The 20,843-nt window shown below is 43.9% G+C and overlaps 1 protein-coding gene across 1 annotated transcript in view; it reads right to left on the bottom strand.

Annotated features, from left to right (window-relative positions):
* Window positions 1–380: 380 nt before the first annotated feature.
* The window catches only part of LOC118394120 (sodium- and chloride-dependent glycine transporter 2-like), a 52,995-nt gene continuing 32,532 nt past the window's right edge, over window positions 381–20,843 (bottom strand). Inside the window, exons 12-16 of the mRNA XM_052461928.1 lie at window positions 19,616–19,747; window positions 17,042–17,141; window positions 14,681–14,781; window positions 4,535–4,702; window positions 381–2,175 (exon numbers count right to left, since the gene is read on the bottom strand). Coding sequence (XP_052317888.1) covers window positions 2,020–2,175; window positions 4,535–4,702; window positions 14,681–14,781; window positions 17,042–17,141; window positions 19,616–19,747 — 657 coding nt within the window. The 3' untranslated portion in view covers window positions 381–2,019. The remainder of the gene's footprint in view (window positions 2,176–4,534; window positions 4,703–14,680; window positions 14,782–17,041; window positions 17,142–19,615; window positions 19,748–20,843) is intronic.

The following is a 20,843-nucleotide window of genomic DNA, read 5'->3' on the forward strand; positions in this document are numbered from 1 at the left end:
CTGAGAAGAATCACTACAATTTCACATGGCCGTTTTGCATATCTTAAGCTACTAAAGAAAGGATCGACTACACGACTATTAATGTGCTAAATTGATTACCGATACATTTTTTTCTAGAGATAGTAGAGACTAAAGTGTTTATAGTTAAAGTAATCAGCGATAGGCATTTCCTTATCTACTGGAGAAGTAGAAGGTAAAAATTGCAGGTAACTTCATTTATTCAGCTAAAGCAAAGGAGCCTGCACATTAAATAGGAGTGTGTATATATAAATATAGGAGCAACTTATATATAAGTTGCTCCTATATATATATATATATATATATATATATATATATATATATACACACTTCTATTTAATGTGTATATAGTTTGACAGGAACAAATATCATCTATGAAAATGAACCATACTGCATTCTTTCTAGGCAGTTGATTTTACTTGTATTGCCTATTTCATTAAAAAAAGAATGAATATATATATCATAATGTCCCATAGATGAGAGTCTGATGACTACCAATATTTCTCAGTCTGTCAATTAGATTTTTTGTGCCTTTTTGTTTGTGGAAGATTTTCCAATATCACTATACACATAGATACAAGAATAAAACAATCACACACACGCACACACGCACGCATGCACACACACCTCCATAGGGACTAGTCCAGATGTAGTGGAGTGGTTCGAGAGCTTCAAGTTCCTCTGTGTGCACATCACTAATGAACTAACATGGTCCACATACACCCACACAGTTGTGAAGAGGGCACGACAGCGCCTCTTCCCCCTCAGGAGGCTGAAAAGATTTGGCATGGGCCCTCAGATCCTCATAAAAGTTCAACAGCTGCATCTTGACAAGCTGCATCGCCGCTTGGTTACGGCAACTGCAAGGCGTCTGACCGCAAGGCGCTACAGAGGGTGGTCAGTTTGGCCCAGTACATCCCTGGGGTCGAACTCCCTCCCTGCCATCCAGGACCTCCACACCAGGCGTTGTCAGTGGAAGGATCAAAAAATTGTCAAAAACTCCATCCAAACCATAGACTGTTCTCTCTGCTTCCACACGGCAAGCGGTACCAGTGCACCAAGTCTGGAACCAATAAGACCCTGAACAGCTTCTACCCCCAAGCCATAAGACTGATAAACAAGACCTCTAAATACCTAAATCAAATGGCTACCCGAACTACCTGCATTGCCCCTTTTTTGTACTGACTCTATGAGCACACACTGGACCCACACACTCACACTGGCACCCCAACACACACACACACACACACACACACACACACACACACACACAAATGCATACTGACACCACACACACAGTCACACACACACAGCCACTTTATACCCTTACCTATATATACAACTCTACCTCAATTATCTCGTACCCCTGCACATCGACTCTGCTATATACAGGGAGTACCAGTACCATGTTATTTTTACTCCATTATTGTTATTCGTTAATCCCTGTGTATCTATTCCTTCTGTCACTATTTTATTTTTTAAATGTATCTTTAACTCTTCATTGTTGGAAAAGGACCCGTAAGTAAGCATTTCACTGTTAGTCTTCACCTGTTGTTAACGAAGCATGTGACAAATAAAATGTGATTCGATTTTTTTGTCATGAGCAGTCGAATATTGCCATTGCAATATTGTGACACGGTACATTTTTCTCTTGGAATAGAGATCCCCTCAGTAAGAAAGGGCTCTGGCGTAATGGCTGTGCATGGGCAGGAGGCAGAGGACAGACCATTCTCAGGTCAGGGGTTAAGGAGAGAGAGGGCAGGGTATAGCATGGGTGCCTGCCAGAGAAAGCAATGTTGTAGAGGAGGGCAGCCCCACTTTGCTATAGAGTGTAGAAGGGAGCAGGGGAGGTGAACAGGAGAACCAGGAAAAAAAGTGGGCGATGTGTTGGCGAACAGGAAAAAAGAGGAATAGGTGTGGGAGAGGGCAGTGGTAGGCTGCTGCTCTCTCTCTCCCCTGGTCCCCCTGCTGAAGTTGCGGTGGTGGTTGTAGTGGAGGCTGCTACTGGTAGGCGCCCAGTTGGAAATCTTTGGGGGGCAGTTTGAGGCCCAGGGAGTTGGATCCATGGGGGTCCATCATGTTCTTGTAGCGCTCCCCTCTGTGCTTGGCCAGGAAGGGACCCCAATCGGGCTGAGGGGAACACACCAGCTTCAGACGCTGTGGGGGGGGGGGGGGGGAGTAACACAGTTGTGTTAAAATATAATAGAATAGTATCAATCAACTTGAGTTGTGGAAGGCCAAGGGGAGAGTTGGGTACAATAAATGACAGTAGGACTGTCCTGAGAGATATGAAGATGTCAGGAATGGCAGTCGATCGTAACACTGAAATATCTGTAACTTTGAAATTCACATCAAACCTTTATAGTAAATATTGATTGCATATACAGCATATGTGCTCAATAATAATTTAGCCAGATACTGTAACTATCTTAAGGCTTTGACTAAGGCAATTATGCCAAAACTTCCTGTATGTAAGTACAGTTGCATACACACGTACGCATACAAATGTGTGATGTAGGGGACTTCAACAAGCACAGCGTGGGGGACTGCTACTTGTCTGTGTTTTCTGTGCCGATCCGCCGCCAGTTATCAGAGGACCAAGGCTGATATTTCACTTTACTGCCCATAGGGCTCTGGTCAAAAGCACTGCACTATATAGGGAATAGGGTGCTATTTGGGACACACACAGAAGTGTTTGATGTCCGATCCATTTTCTAACATGCAGTAAAGTGAAATATCAGCCCTGATAACTCTGTCATATGTTTTACTAAAGAGCTCATTGTGCTTGTATGTTTGACGTGATAGCACTTAGTTCACAGGGGGAAAACATACAGTGCATTCACAAAGTATTAATTAATACCCTTTGACTTTTTCCACATTTTGTTATACAGCCTTATTCTAAAATTGATTCATTTGTAGTTTTTCTCCCCCTCATACAATACCCCATAATGACAAAGCAAAAACAGGTTTTTATACATTTTTGCACAAACAAATAAAACTAAAATGTCACATTTACATAAGTACTCAGACCCTTTACTCAGTACTTTGTTGAAGCGCCTTTGGCAGCGATTACAGCCTCAAATCTTTTTGGGTATGACGCTACAAGCTTGGCACACCTGTATTTGGGGAGTGTCTCCCATTCTTCTCTGCAGATCCTCTCAAGCTCTGTCAGGTTGGATGGGGAGCATCGCTGCACAGCTATTTTCAGGTCTCTCCAAAGATGTTAATTCGGGTTCAAGTCCGGGCTCCGGCTGGACACTCAAGGACATTCAGAGACTTGTCCTGAAGCCACTCCTGTGTTGTCTTGGCTGTGTGCTTCGGGTCGTTGTCCTGTGTGACGTGGATGTCGACTAAGGCAGACCCCCGCACCTCTGATTCAGAGGTGTTGAATGCATTTCAGTTGAATGCATTCAGTTGTACAACTGACTAGATATCCACCCTTCCCCGAAGATGAACCTTCGCCCCAGTCGGGGGTCCTGAGTGCTCTGGAGCAGGTTATCATCAAGGGTCTCTCTGTACTTTTCTCCTTTCATCCTTCCCTCAATCCTGACTAGTCACCCAGTCCCTGCCACAGAAAAACATCCCCACAGCATGATGTTGCCACCACCATGCTTCACCGTAGCACTGGTGCCAGGTTTCCTCCAGATGTGACACTTGGCATTGAGGCCAAAGAGTTCAATCTTGGTTTCATCAGACCAGAGAATCTTGTTTCTCATGGTCTGAGACTCCTTTAGGTGCCATTTGGCAAACTCCAAATGGGCCATATATTATTTTTTATTTATTTATTTAACCTTTATTTAACTAGGCCTTACATAGACAGGTGTGTACCTTTCCAAATCATGTCCAATCAATTGAATTTACCACGGGTGGACTCCAAATCAAGTTGAGAAACATCTCAAGGATGATCATTGGAAACAGGATGCACCTGAGCTCAATTTCGAGTCTCATAGCAAAGGGTCTGAATACTTATGTAAATAAATCATTTCTGTTTGTTATTTTTTTTAAATAATTTAGCAAAAATTACAATTAGAATTTTTGCTTTGTCATTATGGTGTATTGTGTGTAGATTGACGAGATTTCTTGTAATTTAAACCATTTTAAAATAAGGCTGTAACTTAACAAAATGTGGAAAAACAGAATGGGTCTGTTTCTTAACTAGGCAAGTCAGTTAAGTCAGTTATTGTTTGGATTATTTCTATATACAACAATACTACAGTAGAACCTCAAAGATATGACCCTCAGAGTTACGGACTGTCAACAGCACAGGCAATATCAAACCCGGGACATGTATTAAATACCAAAAAACTAACTTCTGTATGCTACAGACAAACGTAAATGTTGCTTACATGTGCTAAAAACACAAAACTATTTACAGTCCAAAAAACATTCCTTACCCCAGGACATTTCAATGGGTGACTAAGAAAAAGGAGCAGATCTGAAAAGATCTGAAATGTATTTATGGGACGTACAAACAGGCTTACAAACATGGGTGCGTGGTATTGTGTCCCATACATACCTCTGTAAAGCTGCCTGGGGCCAAGTGCATTTTGATGACAAACATGATTGGGATCCAGATGACAGAACACAACACCATCAGCCAGCCCATCACCATGGACCAGGTGGGGTAGGTGTAGTCCTCATAGGTCATCACCTTCCACTGGTACAGACTCAGCCCCAGGATACCCTGCAGGGAGAGAGGAGAAAAGGGAGAAGAGAGGAGGATTAGGAGAGGAGGGGAGAGGAGGCGGAGGACAGAAGAGAGAGAATGGGTGAGATGAGGGGGAGACGAGGAAGTGAAGGAGGAGGTGGAAGATTAGGATGATCAAAAACCGGAAGAAGAGGATTAAGAGATTTTAAAAAAGGAAGGACCAGGAGGGTAAGATGATGAGGGTAAGGGGCGAAGGAGGGAAAGGGGAGGAGAGGGTTAGGGAGGGTTTGGCCGGTAGGGAAATCCTTGTCTCATCGCGCACCAGCGACTCCTGTGGCGGGTCGGGCGCAGTGCGCGCTAACCAAGGTTGCCAGGTGCACAGTGTTTCCTCCGACACATTGGTGCGGCTGGCTTCCGGGTTGGATGGCGCTGTGTTAAGAAGCAGTGCGGCTTGATTGGGTTGTGTATCGGAGGACACATGACTTTCAACCTTCGTCTCTCCCGAGCCCGTACGGGAGTTGTAGCGATGAGACAAGATAGTAGCTACTAAACAATTGGATAGCACGAAAAAGGGGTACAATTCAAAACAACAACAAACAAACAAAATGTAGCATGCATGGGTCAGAAAATCAATGGCAAGAAAAAGTTTGTGAACCCTTTGGAAATACCTGGATTTCTGCATAAATTGGTCATACAATTTGATCTGATCTTCATCTAGGTCACAACAATAGACAAACAATTATCCATTTTAATGTCTTTATTGAACACACCATGTAAATATTCACAGTGCAGGGTGGAAAACGTATGTGAACCCTTGGATTCAATGACTGGTTGACCCTTCTTTGGCAGCAACCAAACTAGACAAGGCTGTTTTCTGTAGTTGCGGATCAGACCTGCACAATGGTCAGGAGGAATTTTGGACCTCTTCCTCTTCACAAAACTGTTTCAGTTCAGCAATATTCTTGGGATATCTGGTGTGAACTGCTCTCTTGAGGTCATGCCACAGCATCTCAATCGGGTTGAGGTCAGGACTTTTCTGTTGGAGCCATTCGGTTGTTGATTTACTTCAATTGGTGGACAGATAGCCATACATTCTTCTGCAAAATGTCTTGATAAACATGGGGATTCATTTTTCCGTAGATGATAGTGAGCTATCCAGGCCCTGAGACATCAAAGTAGCCCCAAACGATGATGCTCCCTCCACCATAGTTTTGATGTTGGTGTGGTGTGCCATTTTTCTCCACACATGTTCCTTCCAAACAACTCAACTGTAGTTACATTTGTCCACCGAATATTTTGCCAGTAGCGCGGCGGAATATCCAGGTGCACTTTTGCAAACTTTAGACGTGCAGCAATGTTTTTTTTGGACAGCAGGGGCTTCTTCTGTGGTGTCCTCCCATGAATAACATTTTTGTTAAGTGTTTTACGAATGGTAGACTTGTCAACAGAGATGTTACCATGTTCCAGAGATTTCTGTAATTCTTTAGCTGACATTCTTCAGCTCACACTGATTCTTCTTAACCTCATTGAGCATTCTGCGGTGTGCTCTTGTAGTCATCTTTGCAGGATGGCCACTCCTAGGGAGAGTAGCAACAGTGCTGAACTTTCTCCATTTATAGACTATTTGTCTTACCTTGGACTAATGACCATCAAGGCTTTTAGAGATACTGTAAACCTTTCCTGCTTTATGCAAGTCAACAATTCTTAATCTTCGGTCTTCTGAGATCATTTTGGTTCGAGGCATGGTTCACATCAGGCAATGCTTCTTGTGAATAGCAAACTCACATTCTGTTAGTGTTTTTTATAGGGCAAGGCATCTCCAATCTCATCTCATTGATTGGACTCCAGGTTAGCTGACTCCAATGAGCTTTTGGAGAAGTCATTAGCCTAGGGATTCACATACTTTTTCCAACCTACACTGTGAATCTTTAAATGATGTATTCAATATAGACAATAAAAATACAATAATGTGTGTGTTATTTGTTTAAGCACACTATGTTTGTCTTATTTTGTGACTTAGATGAAGATCAGATGAAATTTGATGACCAATTTATTCAGAAATCCAGGTAATTCCAAATGGTTCACATACCTTTTCTTGCCACTGTAAGTTTTCAGAACATTTGCTATGAGACTCGAAATTGAGCTCAGGTGCATCCTGTTTCCATTGACCACCAAAAAATGTCTGCAGCATTGACGGTCCCCAAGAACACAGTGGCCTCCATCAATCTTAAATGGATGAAGTTTGGAATCACTCAGACTCTTCCTAGAGCTGGCCACCACGGCAAATGGAGCAATAGGGGGAGAAGGGCATTGGTCAGGTAGCTGACCTAGAACCCGATGGTCACTCTGACAGAGCTCCAGAGTTCCTCTGTGGAGATGAGAGAACCTTCCAGAAGGACAACAATCACTGCAGCACTCCACCAATAAGGCCTTTATGGGAGAGTGGCCAGACAGAAGCCACTCCTCAGTAAAAGGCACATAACAGCCCACTTGGAGTTTGCCAAAAGGCATCTAAAAGCCTCTCAGACCATGAGAAACAAGATTCTCTGGTCTGATGAAACCAAGATTCATATTATTCCAAGATGGCATAGCAGTCGGATGTGTGTTTTGTCTTGTCCCGTCCTGTCCCATGTATATACCGTTTTCTTCGTATATATTTTAATCTCACTTTCCACCTTACGGACTGAATATACTCTCCTGCAACCCGCCTCACCCAATGTGGTACGGATCTGCTATTTTTATACTTTAGAACTGGAACCCCCATCAGGAGCTATTCAGCTAACTAGCTAATAGCTATTAGTCAGTTAGCCACTGCTAGCGGTCCTCACTGTTAACTCGGACATCAGCCAGCCTCAGCCCGGGGTAATTCCTGCCAGTCTGCACAGCGCGATATCAACCCAGAGCATATCGGACTGCTTTTTCTCTACCACATCTCTGGATTCCTAACGCAAGCACTGAACCTTTACACCGGATAATCACAGCTAGCTAGCTGCTATCCGAGTGGCTACTCCAGGATAGGTCTCTGTCAAGAAGCAAGCACCAGTTAGCCTGGAGCGGCTAGCCAAGGACGTCCACCAGCCAGTTCTTGGGCTACAATAACTATTTTGCCAATTGACCTGGACCCTTTACTGCCGACACGGAGCCGATCCATCACGACTGTTCTGTCGATGTAACTGTCCGAGGTGGTTTCAACAGGCTCTTCCATTGCGACATCGCCAGAGGCCCATCTGCTAGCCCCGGCCCACTAGCTGTCTGAATTGCCATGTCTCCAGCTAGCTTAGTAGCGTCTACTGAATTGGTTCCCTGATTCATCTAGTGCTACTCATTGGACCCTTTGATCACTCGGCTACACATGCCTCTCCCTATTGTCAATATGCCTTGTGTATTGCTGTTTTGGTTAGTGATTGTCTTATTTCACTGTAGAGCCCCCAGCTCTGCCCAATATGCCTTAGATAGCCCTTTTGTTCAAGGATGCAGTGACCTCACCTGGCTTAACTGGTGCCTCTAGAGACAAAACCTCTCTCATCATCACTCAATGCCTATGTTTACCTCCACTGTTTCATGCATGTTAACATTAGGCGCCTCCTCCCTAAGTTTTTTTATTCACTGCTTTAGCACACTCCGCCAACCCTGATGTCCTAACCATGTCTGATTCATGGCTTAGGAAGGCCACCAAAAATCCTGAAATTTCCATCCCTAACTAAAACATCTTCCGACAAGATAGAACTGTCAAAGGGGGAGGAGTTGCAATCTACTGCAGAGATAGCCTGCAGAGTTCTGTCATACCATCCAGGTCTGTGCCCAAACAATTTGAGCTTCTACTTTGAAAAATCCACATTTCCAGAAACAAGTCTTTCACCGTTGCCACCTGTTATAGATCCCCTTCAGCCCCCAGCTGTGCCCGGGACATGACCTAAACTGGGACATGATTAACACCCTGGCCATCTTAAAATCTAAGCTAGATGCCCTCAATCTCACACAAATGATCAAGGAACCTACCAGGTACAACCCTAAATCCGTAACGATGGGCACCCTCTTAGATATCATCCTGACCAACTTGCCGTCTAAATACAACTCTGCTGTCTTCACCAGGATCTCAGCGATCACTGCCTCATTGCCTGTGTGCGTAATGGGTCCGCGGTCAAACGACCACCCCTCATCACGTCAAACGCTCCCTAAAACACTTCAGTGAGCAGGTCTATCGAATCAACCTGGCCCAGGTATTCTGGAAGGATATTGACCAAAATCCCGTCAGTAGAGGATGCCTGGTTGTGTTTTAAAAGGAAATTGCTCGCATTCTTAAATAAGCATGCCCCATTCCAAAAATGTAGAACTAAGAACAGATATAGCCCATGGTTCACCACGGACTGCACTTGACCAGCACAAAAACATTCTGTGGCGTTCTGCATTCGCAGACTTTCAGGGAAGTCAGGAACCAATATACTCAGTCAGTAAGGAAAGGCTAGCTCAGCACCCCCTGCAGCAACTTGCCCCGCCCCCCCTCCCCCCGCTTCGCCTTCACGCAAATACAGACAGCTGATGTTCTGAAAGAGCTGCAAAATCTGGATCCCTACAAATCAGCAGGGCTAGACAATCTGGACCCTCTCTTTCTAAAACTATCAGCCGAAATTGATGCAACCCCTATTACTAGTCTGTTCAATCTCTTTCGTATTGTCTGAGATCCCCAAAGATTGGAAAGCTGCCGCGGTCATCCCTTTCTTTAAGGGGGAGACACTCTAGACCCAAACTGTTATAGACCTATATCCATCCTGCCCTGCCTCTCTAAAATCTTTGGCAGCCATGTTAACAAACAGATCACCTACTATTTCGAATCCCACCCTACCTTCTCCACTATGCAATCTGGTTTCCGAGCTGGTCATGGGTGCACCTCAGCCACGCTCAAGGTCCTAAACGATTTCATAACCGCCATCGATAAAAGACAGTACTGTGCAGCCGTCTTCATCGACCTGGCCAAGGCTTTAGACTCTGTCAATCACCGCATTCTTATCGGCAGACTCAATAGCCTTAGTTTCTCAAACGACTGCCTCGCCTGGTTCACCAACTACTTCTCAGATAGAGTTCAGTGTGTCAAATCGGAGGGCCTGTTGTCCGGTCATCTGGCAGTCTCTATGGGGTGCCACAGGGTTCAATTCTGGGGCCGACTCTTTTCTCTGTATATATCAATGATGTTGCTCTTGCTGCTGGTGATTCTCTAATCCACCTCTACGCAGACGACCCAATTCGGTATACATCTGGCCCTTCTTTGGACACTGTGTTAACAAACCTCCAAACGAGCTTCAATGCCATACAACACTCCTTCCATGGCCTCCAACTGCTTTTAAATGCTATTAAAACTAAATGCATGCCCGTCAAACGATTGCTGACTGCACCCGCCCGCCCGACAAGCTTCACTACTCTGGACGATTCCAACTTATAATATGTGGACAACTACAAATACCTAGGTGTCTGGTTAGACTGTAAACTCTCCTTCCAGACTCACATTAAGCCTCTCCAATCCAAAATTAAATCTAGAATCGGCTTCCTATTTCACAACAAAGCCTCCTTCATTCATGCTGCCCAACATACCCTCGTAAAACGGACTATCCTACCAATCCTTGACTTTGGTGATGTAATTTACAAAATAGCCTCCAACACTACTCAGCAAACTGGATGTAGTGTATCACAGTGCCATCCGTTTTTTCACCAAAGCCCCATATACTACCCACCACTGCGACCTGTATGCTCTCGTTGGCTGGCCCTCGCTACATATTCATCGCCAAACCAACAGGTCGCCTATAAACCTTTGCTAGGTAAAGCCCCGCCTTATCTTAGCTCACTGGTCACCATAGCAACACCCACCCATAGCACACACTCCAGCAGGCATATGTTACTGGTCATCCCCAAAGCCAACACTTTCTTGGCCATCTTTCCTTCAAGTTTCTGCTGCCAATGACTGGAACGAATTGCAAAAATCACTGAAGCTTGAGTCTTATATTTACATCTCTAACTTTAAGCATCCGCTGTCAGGGCAGCTTACCGATCAATGTACCTTTACACAGCCTATCTGTAAATAGCACACCCAACTACCTCATCCCTATATTGTTATTTATCCTTTTGCTCTTTTGCACCCCAGTATCTCTACTTGCACATCATCATCTGCACATCCATCACTCCAGTGTTAATGCTAAATTGTAATTATTTCACATCTATGGCCTATTTATTGCATTACCTCCCTACTCTTCTACATTTGCACACACTGTACATTGATTTTTCTATTGTGTTATTGACTGTACGTTTGTTTATGTGTAACACTGTGTTGTTGTTTTGTCGCACTGCCTTTCTTTATCTTGGCCAGGTCGCAGTTGTAAATGAGAACTTGTTCTCAACTGGCCTACCTGGCTAAATAAAGGTTAAATAAAAATAAATACATTTTAAAAAGATTGAACTCTTTGGCTTGAATGCCAAGCGTCACATCTGGAGGAAACCTGGGAACGTTGTAAGGACTTCTAGAAGAGGTGGGTGGAGGAGTCAGGCGCAGGGTAGCAAATAAGTGGAGATATATTTATCCCCAAAACAACAGAGTGTCGGTCAACGCCACACACACGGGCGATAAAAGACCCAGTCCAAAAACATCAGGACGAAACGGTTCGGGAAAATAAAATCCACAAAATAACACACACCAAATACAGAAAAACAAGCCCGCACAAAAGCCGGCGGGCCTATTGGGTTTAAATAGCCCAAAACCAAAACATAAACAAGAAACAGGTGCAACTAATCAGACAACACTAAATGAAACAGAAAAGGGGATCGGTAGCAGCTAGTAGGCGATGACGACCGCCGCCCGAACAGGAAGAGGCACCATCTTCAGCAGGATTCGTAACAACCATCCCTACGGTGAAGCATGGTGGTCACAGCATCATGCTGTGGGGATGTCTTTCAGCGGCAGGGACTGGGAGACTAATCCGGATCGAGGGAAAGATGAACGGAGCAAAGTACAAAAAGATCCTTGATGAAAACCTGCTCCAGAGCGATCAGGACCTCAGACTGCAGCGAAGGTTCACCTTCCAACAGGACAACGACCCTAAGTACACAGCCAAGACAACGCAGGAGTGGCTTCAGGACAAGTCTCTGAATGTCCTTGAGTGGCCCAGACTTAATGATGGTGTTGGAGTCGTGCCTCGCCATGTGGTCATGAGTGAACAGGGAATACAGGAGGGGACTAAGCACAAACCCTGAGGGGCTCACGTGTTGAGGATCAGCGTGGCGGATGTGTTGTTACCTACCCTTACCAGCTGGGGGCCACCCGTCAGGAAGTCCAGGATCCAGTTGCAGAAGGAGGTTTTTAGTCCTTAGCTTATTGACGAGCGTTGAGGGCACTATAGGTGTTGAACGCTGAGCTGTAGTCAACGAATAGCATTCTCACGTAGGTGTTCCTTTTGTCCAGGTGGGAAAGGCAGTGTGGAGTGCAATAGAGATTGCATCATCTGTTGATCTGTTAGCGCGGTATGCAAATTGAAGTGGGTCTAGGGTTTCTGAGATAATGGTGTTGATGTGAGCCATGAGCAGCCTTTCAAAGCACTCCATGGCTACAGATGTGAGTGCTATGGGTCGGTAGTCATTTAGGAAGGTTGCCTTAGTGTTCTTAAGCACAGGGACTATAGTGGTCTGCTTAAAACATGTTGGTATTACAGACTCGGACAGGGAGAGGTTGAAAATGTCAGTCGACATCGAAGGATCAAAAAGCGACGTCACTATGAACGCTTGACCTGTTTAAAGGTCTTACTCATATCGGCTGCAGAGAGCGAATCAATCGCATTGATTCATTCCTCTAATACAATCGAATCTCTTCAAACTAAAAGGTATTGTTTGTGCATTTAGATACGTAACGAATAGCCTTAAAAGGCAAGGATGCCCATCCCTAGATATTATTCAATTCAAAGTAGTTTCTTCAAACTACAGGAGATGGAGGCGGTATATTATATATTGTTTTCTTGGTGTTAGATCATTATTTTTGTGTTGCGTTAGAGTCATTTATTTAAATTTGCATTGCTAACTTCAATGGCAAGTAGCTAGCTAGCTACCAGAGTGCAGTTTTCTCTGCTGGAATTGCTAATGACAATGTAGTGATTTTTTTTTTTTTTTTGTCAGATTCAAGCTCTGCATATTCAAACTGCGCAACACAACGAGAGGGTAAGAAAAAACAGGGATGTTCTCAATTAGCTTATCGATAGTACTGCATTTTTGGGCATTCAAGAGTTGGCTTTTACTTAGGGGCACGGTGAGAGGGAAAGTTCCGGTAAAAAGGGCAACTACAGGGAGTTTGCAGAGGTAATTGCACATTACGATGCTTTATTTGCTGAGCATATGGAAGTTTCTACTGTCTTCTCTGGGATGTCAAAATCAATTCTGAATGAGCTTCCATCGCATCATCCATTAAAAGTGAGATTACAACTCACGCTCAAGTGTGCTTTCCACTTTCCTCTGGTATTTATTTAGCAAATGTGATAACACATCTTAACTCCCGATAGACGCAAGCAAAAACTCTTTACATATAGCCTAAGCTACACCTAAACATTTGTGATTTGACATGCTGTATGGGATGAAAAACTAGACCATTTTTAAGTAGGCTAATAAAAAAAGCAAGTGCATACAGCCTATGCTCCTTGTCTATCTGGTCAGGGTAAACAAATTGGTAATGTTATGTAATAGTCCATTTTTTGTGTCAGGAGAAAATGTGAATGTGGTCAATTTTGGTTTATATTCCAACGGGCTCGCTAGGGTGCCGAGACCTTTTCAATACAACAGTATTAACTAGAATTAATTAATTATCACAATAGCGATGACACAGGCTGTGAGTACATTTTTAATTGGGCCTACATGATGCAAACAAGCATAAAGCAAGCTCAGCCCTGTGAGTTCTATGGTCCATCAGCTGTCTCTGTGTAGAGGAAACCCCATCGTTTAGTCTAGTCTAACAATAATTCATATGAACAAGTGCAAGGTTCCTGCAGTTTGACAGGGTTTTAATCCTCCCCAGGGCCAGGAGTTTTTACAGTTTTTCAAAACCTTAACAGTGATTCATCACCGTCTTACCCTATAGGGTCAGGAGTTTTACCTGGTTAGGTCACCAGATAAGGAAAAACTCCGGCCCCCAGTTTTTTTTGGCCTCAATTCAATCTCTGCTGTGATCCCACCCCAACATGGTGTAAGTAGACCTCATGTTTGGATAAATACTATAGTAGACCAGCAACTAACACAATTGTATTATTACACATATACTGTACATCAATAATTGAACTGCTTGCTTAAATGTGTTGTGTTATTGTGTATTTCTTCCCTGTCAAATCCTGTCCTGCCCTCAGTGGAAGAGTTGAGCTCTTCTCCAATATGCATACATGATCAGCCTGTTCTGTACTGAAGTCTCTGAACACTTCAACCTCTGTCCTGCACTGAAGTCAAGCCTCTGAACATCTCAACTCATGCCTCATACCCTCATTCAATCACTGCTGTGATCCCTTCCCATCACTGTGTAAGTAGCCCTCATTTCCATTCCCCATAATATTTTACTGTAAATGTTTTTATTAAACATTTTACGTTAAAATAATTTGCCTTTGACAACTTTTCAAACACGCTTTGTCATCTCCCTTCCTCCTACACTTTTCAAGTCACCAGCCTCCATTGCATCTGTTATGTCACAGTTATGACAACATTATGTAGGCTATATGAGTGCTGCGTTTCAAATAGCACAAACAACCTGTGTTATAACGGTGAAAGGTGAGGAAAACAATTTCCGTTTCAGTCGGGGAATTTGTTTTTGCTTTCTTCCCTTTCTTGGTAAACACTCGCTGCTGCAAATCGATGTTGGCCCCTAAATTTGAAAAGGCTGCAGTGAAAGGGGAAACACATTGTGTGTGTGTGCGCGCATGCATCTCTGTCTCTATGTGAGTGATTGTGCATGCTAGCGTGCCTGTGAATATCTAAACCCCATTCCGTATAGTTCAGACACACACGTACAGTCAGAATGGTAGGAGTCACAAAGGCCCAGCAGATTCTCCAGAAGCGGTTTGGTTGGAAGCCAATCATCATTTCAATGTCCTCGCAGAACCTCTGCAGGCCTAGGAAGAGGGGAATAAAGACAGAAAGAGGGAGAGTCAGTCAAATCGACTGCTCAGGTGAGGGGAGTAGAGACAACCCAAAATGGAACCCTATTCCCTATCTGTATACGCTTCTGGTCAAAAGTAATGCACTATGTAGGGAACAGGGTACCATTTGGGACTAACACAGAGAGGGAACCAGATTCACCCAGAGCTACAGACAAGAGAGCTCCACACTGGCCCCCTACAAGGCACATCCATTCCCAGGGAGAACCCAGGGCATTTATTATCCTTCAAAAAAACGTGGCTTGACGATTGTCACAATTGTTGCCAGCGTATTGACCGACAAATTTAGTAAGAGATGAGTCACAAGCCACACACTAATTTAACTGGAACCACCTCTGCTGATGCTGTGACGATTTGGAGTACAGTATGTTCCATATACTCACAGGTCTACTTCAGACCTGGAAGCGAAAAGAAAAAAAAAATGCCTGTTTAGGCGAGCTGCTGGCTAGCGGAGTAGAGCACACACTCTAATAACCTAATAAACAACGTTTCAACAGACAAGCTGTCTTCATCAGGGTATAATGACAAACACTGCGGGTCACTAGTTTATAAAGTGTCAAAGAACACACACAGGTGTCTGTAATCATGGCCGGGCGTGGCCTGTTATCAATGGTTAATTCTCAGTTATGAGAAGAACATACAAAAGCATGAACGGATAGCATACAATAATAGATACAATTTGGCTACATAGGCCTACAAAATAAAATCACAATAATCACAAAAATGGCTTCAGATCAAAGTCAACGTTGACACCGAAGCGAGAAAGGGTCTTTAATTATAGATCCAGGCAGCCTCTCATTTGAACAATAAATTGTTGAGGTCACCCCCTCTCCTAGGGAGGGTGACATGTTCGATGCCGATGTAATGTAGTGACGAAATTGAGTAGTTCGCTTCCAAAAAGTGGGCCACAACTGGGTAAGTTGTGTTTTTGCACCTAATGGTGCTACGATGCTCCGAGATTCGTACTTTTAATTTACGCTTTGCTTCACCCACATCATTTTTACCACAGGGACAAATTATAAGATAAATAACTGCCTTAGTGGAGCATGTGGTAACACCTTTGATTGGGATCGGTTTCCCTGTTTGGGGGTGTTTGAAGGATCTACATTTGTAAGTGCCATTGTATTGAGCGCAGCCATTACACTTGTAGTTTCCATCCGGTAGAGGTGCAAATAGATGTTGTACAGGGATATTTTGGGGTGGTAAACCAGAGTTTACCAATTGACCTGATCATTGGTCCATTAGAATGGTAACACAGACATCTAGTGGTCAGAATGAGAAGTGCTCAAGCCCCTTGTCGGAGAGGGATAAAGTTGCCCCTAGACACTGATCTAAGGTCTGTTTGGTGTTTTTAATTACAACAGTTAGGACAAGGATTTAAGGATTAAGCTGAACCTAGATCTGTGCTTAAGGGAAATCTAGGTACCTGGTCTGGAGCCTCTTAAAGCCCATTTACACAGACAAAACCTTTTTTTTTAAGTCTTCTTTTATTTGTGAAATTAATTTTTGATAAAAACACTGTATATTTTCAACACAAAAAAACAGATGAAGACCTACTCATTATCTTGTTTTTTCATAGACCATGTAACCAAAAAACAAGTAACAGATCTGTGAGACGAGAGAGGTTTTCATTTGCAGGTAAATACATTTAAAACTTTAATTGATTAACACCTCCCTGATTTGATTTGAAAATAGCCACCATGGTTTAACAACCTAAGCACCACAGACTAGAAGTCCTGTTTCATACTGTACTTGTGCTTTCTGTGTTTATGTTGTTTAGCCAAGACAATGTGCTATGAGGCTTTTCTGATTCTGACTTGATAAAGTGAGATAAGAGTAGGAAGAGTAGGAGTAGGATAAGAGTAGGATGAATTTGCCCCCCGAGACAATGATCTGAATGCAGTTTTGCATACTTTTTCATAATGTTTAGAATAATATTAATAATTGTATATGCCATTGAGCAGATGCTTTTATCCAAAGCGGTTTAGTCATGAGTGCATCAATTTTTCGTATGGGTGGCCCCAGCAGGAATCAAACCCACAGCACTTGGCGTTGCAAGCGCCATGCTATACCGACTGAGCCACACAGGACCACAGTTAGGATTTAGGGAGGGTAAGCTGATCCTAGATCTGCGCCCGAAGAGCAACTTCGGAGCTATCAGAGAGTATAGTCAGGTAAACAAAAGGTCAAAAGTAACTTTTATTCTACTACTCACCATAGAAGTAGGAGATTCCGATCAGCTCACAGATGGCAATGATTACCAGAGAGTAAGAGGCAGCGTATGTGTCCACCAACTGGAGCATGTACATCCCATTCTGTTAAACACACAGGAACGCAAAAATCGTACACACACAACGTAAACTAGTGATGCCATAGCCAGTGTCATCACTGGCTTACATCTGAAATGCCACCCTATTCCCTACGAAATGGTGCCCAAGTAAAAAGTAGTGCACTATATAGGGAATAGGGTGCTATTTGGGACGCATGTTTCAGTAAACTCTTGTCGTGGTGTGTTTTTTGTCCTATATTTTTAATCCCAGCCCCGTCCACGTAGGAGGCCTTTTGGTAGGCCACATTGTAAATAAGAATTTGTTCTTGCTTAGTTAAATAAAGGTTAAATAAATCAAATAAAAATACAATGTGTGTGTGTGTGGCTGCACATACAGTGCCTAATGAAAGTCTACACACCCCTTGCAGTTTTCACCTTCAACTGCCCTAAAATTAAATTAATGTTTTTTCCAACTTATTTAGCTACACAACCTGCTCCACATTTTCACAATTATAGACAATCTTCTTAATAAAAATAAAATAAGTCTTGATTGAGCATGTCTTCACACACCCTTGGTGGTATCAGCTTTGGCAGCAATAACAACTGTGAATAATTTTGAATAAGATTGCACCAACTCTTAGGGCAACATATATCAGAAATGTCAGAATTGCTCAAAGTCAATACATTTGGTTGGGAATCATTGATGGACAGCAATATTCAAACTTCGTTGCCAAAGGTGCCTTCACCAAGTATTAACTCTGGGGTGTGAAGACATACGCGATCAATACATCTTCGTTTTATGCGTGCGTGTGCCCGCATACGTGAATGCTCGTTTGTGTGTGTGCTAGCATGTACAGTGGGGAGAACAAGTATTTGATAACCTGCCAAATCGGCAGTGTTTCCCACGTACAAAGCATGTAGAGGTCTGTAATTTTAATCATATGTACACTTCAACTGTGAGAGACGGAATCTAAAACAAAAATCCAGAAAATCACATAGTGTGATTTTAAGTAATGAATTAGCATTTTATTGCATGACATAAGTATTTGACACATCAGAAAAGCAGAACTTAACATTGGTACAGAAACCTTTGTTTGCAATTACAGAGATCAGACGTTTCCTGTAGTTCTTGACCAGGTTTGCACACACTGAAGCAGGGATTGTGGCCCACTCCTCCATACATACCTTCTCCAGATCCTTCAGGTTTCGGGGCTGTCGCTGGGCAATACGGACTTTCAGCTCCCTCCAAAGATTTTCTATTGGGTTCAGGTCTGGAGACTGGCTAGGCCACTCCAGGACCTTGAGATGCTTCTTACGGAGCCACTCCTTAGTTGCCCTGGCTGTGTGTTTCGGGTCATTGTCATGCTGGAAGACTCAGCCACGACCCATCTTCAATGCTCTTACTGAGGGAAGGAGGTTGTTGGCCAAGATCTCGCGATATATGGCCCAATCCATCCTACCCTCAATACGTTGCAGTCGTCCTGTCCCCTTTGCAGAAAAGCATCCCCAAAGAATGATGTTTCCACCTCCATGCTTCACGGTTGGGATGGTGTTCTTGAGGTTGTACTCATGCTTCTTCTTCCTCCAAACACGGCGAGTGGAGTTTAGACCAAAAAGCTCTATTTTTGTCTCATCAGACCACATGACCTTCTCCCATTCCTCTGGATCATCCAGATGGTCATTGGCAAACTTCAGACGAGCCTGAACATGCGTTGGCTTGAGCAGTGGGACCTTGCATGCGCTGCAGGATTTTAATCCATGATGGTTTAGTGTGTTACTAATGGTTTTCTTTGAGACTGTGGTGCCAGCTCTCTTCAGGGCATTAACCAGGTCCTGCCGTGTAGTTCTGGGCTGATCCCTCACCTTCCTCATGACCATTGATGCCCCACGAGGTGAGATCTTGCATGGAGCCCCAGACCGAGAGTGATTGACCGTCATCTTGAACTTCTTCCATTCTCTAATAATTGTGCCAACAGTTGTTGCCTTCTCACCAAGCTGCTTGCCTATTGTCCTGTAGCCCATCCCAGCCTTGTGCAGGTCTAAAATTGTATCCCTGATGTCCTTACACCCTCTCTGGTCTTGGCCATTGTGGAGAGGTTGGAGTTTGTCTGATTGAGTGTGTGGACAGGTGTCTTTTATACAGGTAACGAGTTCAAACAGGTGCAGTTAATACAGGTAATGAGTGGAGAACAGGAGGGATTCTTAAAGAAAAACTAACAAGTCTGTGAGAGCCGGAATTCTGATCAAATACTTATGTCGTGCAATAAAATGCAAATTAATTACTTAAAAATCATACAATGTGATTTTTGGGATTTTTGTTTTCGATTCCATCTCTCACAGTTGAAGTGTACCTATGACAAAAATGACAGAACTCTACATGCTTTGTAAGTAGGAAAACCTGCAAAATCGGCAGTGTATCAAATACTTGTTCTCCCCACTGTATGTACGTGTGTGTGTAATTCCGGCATGTTTCCGTTTGTGTGTGTGTGAGTGTTTGTTTGTGTGAGTGGTGCTCTGTACCTCTGTGACCATAGGGAATCCCAGGAAGAAGAAACATGCACAACAGATGAGTGTGAACAGAGGCTTGTTCTTTCTCAGGTACTGGGGGAACTCGTCTGACACCGACGTCACTATGGTCTCAATGGTGGCAAACTGTGACAAAGGAGAAGAGCGAGGTAAGAGAGGAGAGGAGGGAGAGAGGAAAGAGGGAACAGAGGAGAGATAGCAGCAAGAGGGGGGACAGGAGAGGAAAGAAAAAAAGGGAGAGGGCAGAGTGGAGATAGGGGAAAGACAAATGTGAGAGAGGGCCGATAAGAGAGGAAAGTCAAGGAAGAGAGGCTAGACAACAGTGGAAGTCAATGACAGTGAGGGAGAGAGAGTCATTACAATCACACAGGAGATACAGTATCTGTGGACAAAGGGAGCCGAGAGAGGAGAAAGATAACAGAGATTGAGAAATAACACCTGTTTAAAAGAGACACCAATGAGACAAGAGTGGGAGCAGAAGAAAGTGACAAGAGGGGCCAAGAGGACAAGTGCAGAGAAAAGAAAGGATGAATACACAGATCAAGCAGAGAGCGAGAGAGAGAGAGCACGTGTGAGAGAGAAAGAGCACGTGTGTGAGAGAGAGAGAGAGCACGTGTGAGAGAGAGAGAGAGAGAGCACATGTGAGAAAGAGAGAGAGAGCACGTGTGAGAGAGAGAGAGCACGTGTGAGAGAGCACGTGAGAGAGAGAGAGAGAGAAAGAGAGGGCACGTGTGAGAGAGAGAGCACGTGAGAGAGAGCGAGAGAGAGAGAGCACGTGTGAGAGAGAGAGAGAGAGAGCACGTGTGAGAGAGAGCACGTGTGAGAGAGAGAGCACGTGTGAGAGAGAGAGCGAGAGAGAGAGAGCACGTGTGAGAAAGAGAGAGAGAGAGCACGTGTGAGAGAGAGAGCACGTGTGATAGAGAGAGAGAGCACGTGTGAGAGAGCACGTGTGTGAGAGAGAGAGAGAGAGCACGTGTGAGAGAGAGAGAGAGCACGTGTGAGTGAGAGAGAGAGAGAGAGCACGTGTGAGAGAGAGAGAGAGAGAGCATGTGTGTGAGAGAGAGAGAGAGAGAGCACGTGTGAGAGAGAATTTGAGAGAGAGAGAGAGAGAGAGAGAGAGAGAGAGAGAGAGAGAGAGAGAGAGCACGTGTGAGAGAGAATTTGAGAGAGAGAGAGAGAGAGAGAGAGCACGTGTGAGAGAATTTGAGAGAGAGAGAGAGAG

The sequence above is a fragment of the Oncorhynchus keta genome, chromosome 14, assembly GCF_023373465.1.
Source record: "Oncorhynchus keta strain PuntledgeMale-10-30-2019 chromosome 14, Oket_V2, whole genome shotgun sequence".
Lineage (NCBI taxonomy): Eukaryota > Metazoa > Chordata > Actinopteri > Salmoniformes > Salmonidae > Oncorhynchus > Oncorhynchus keta.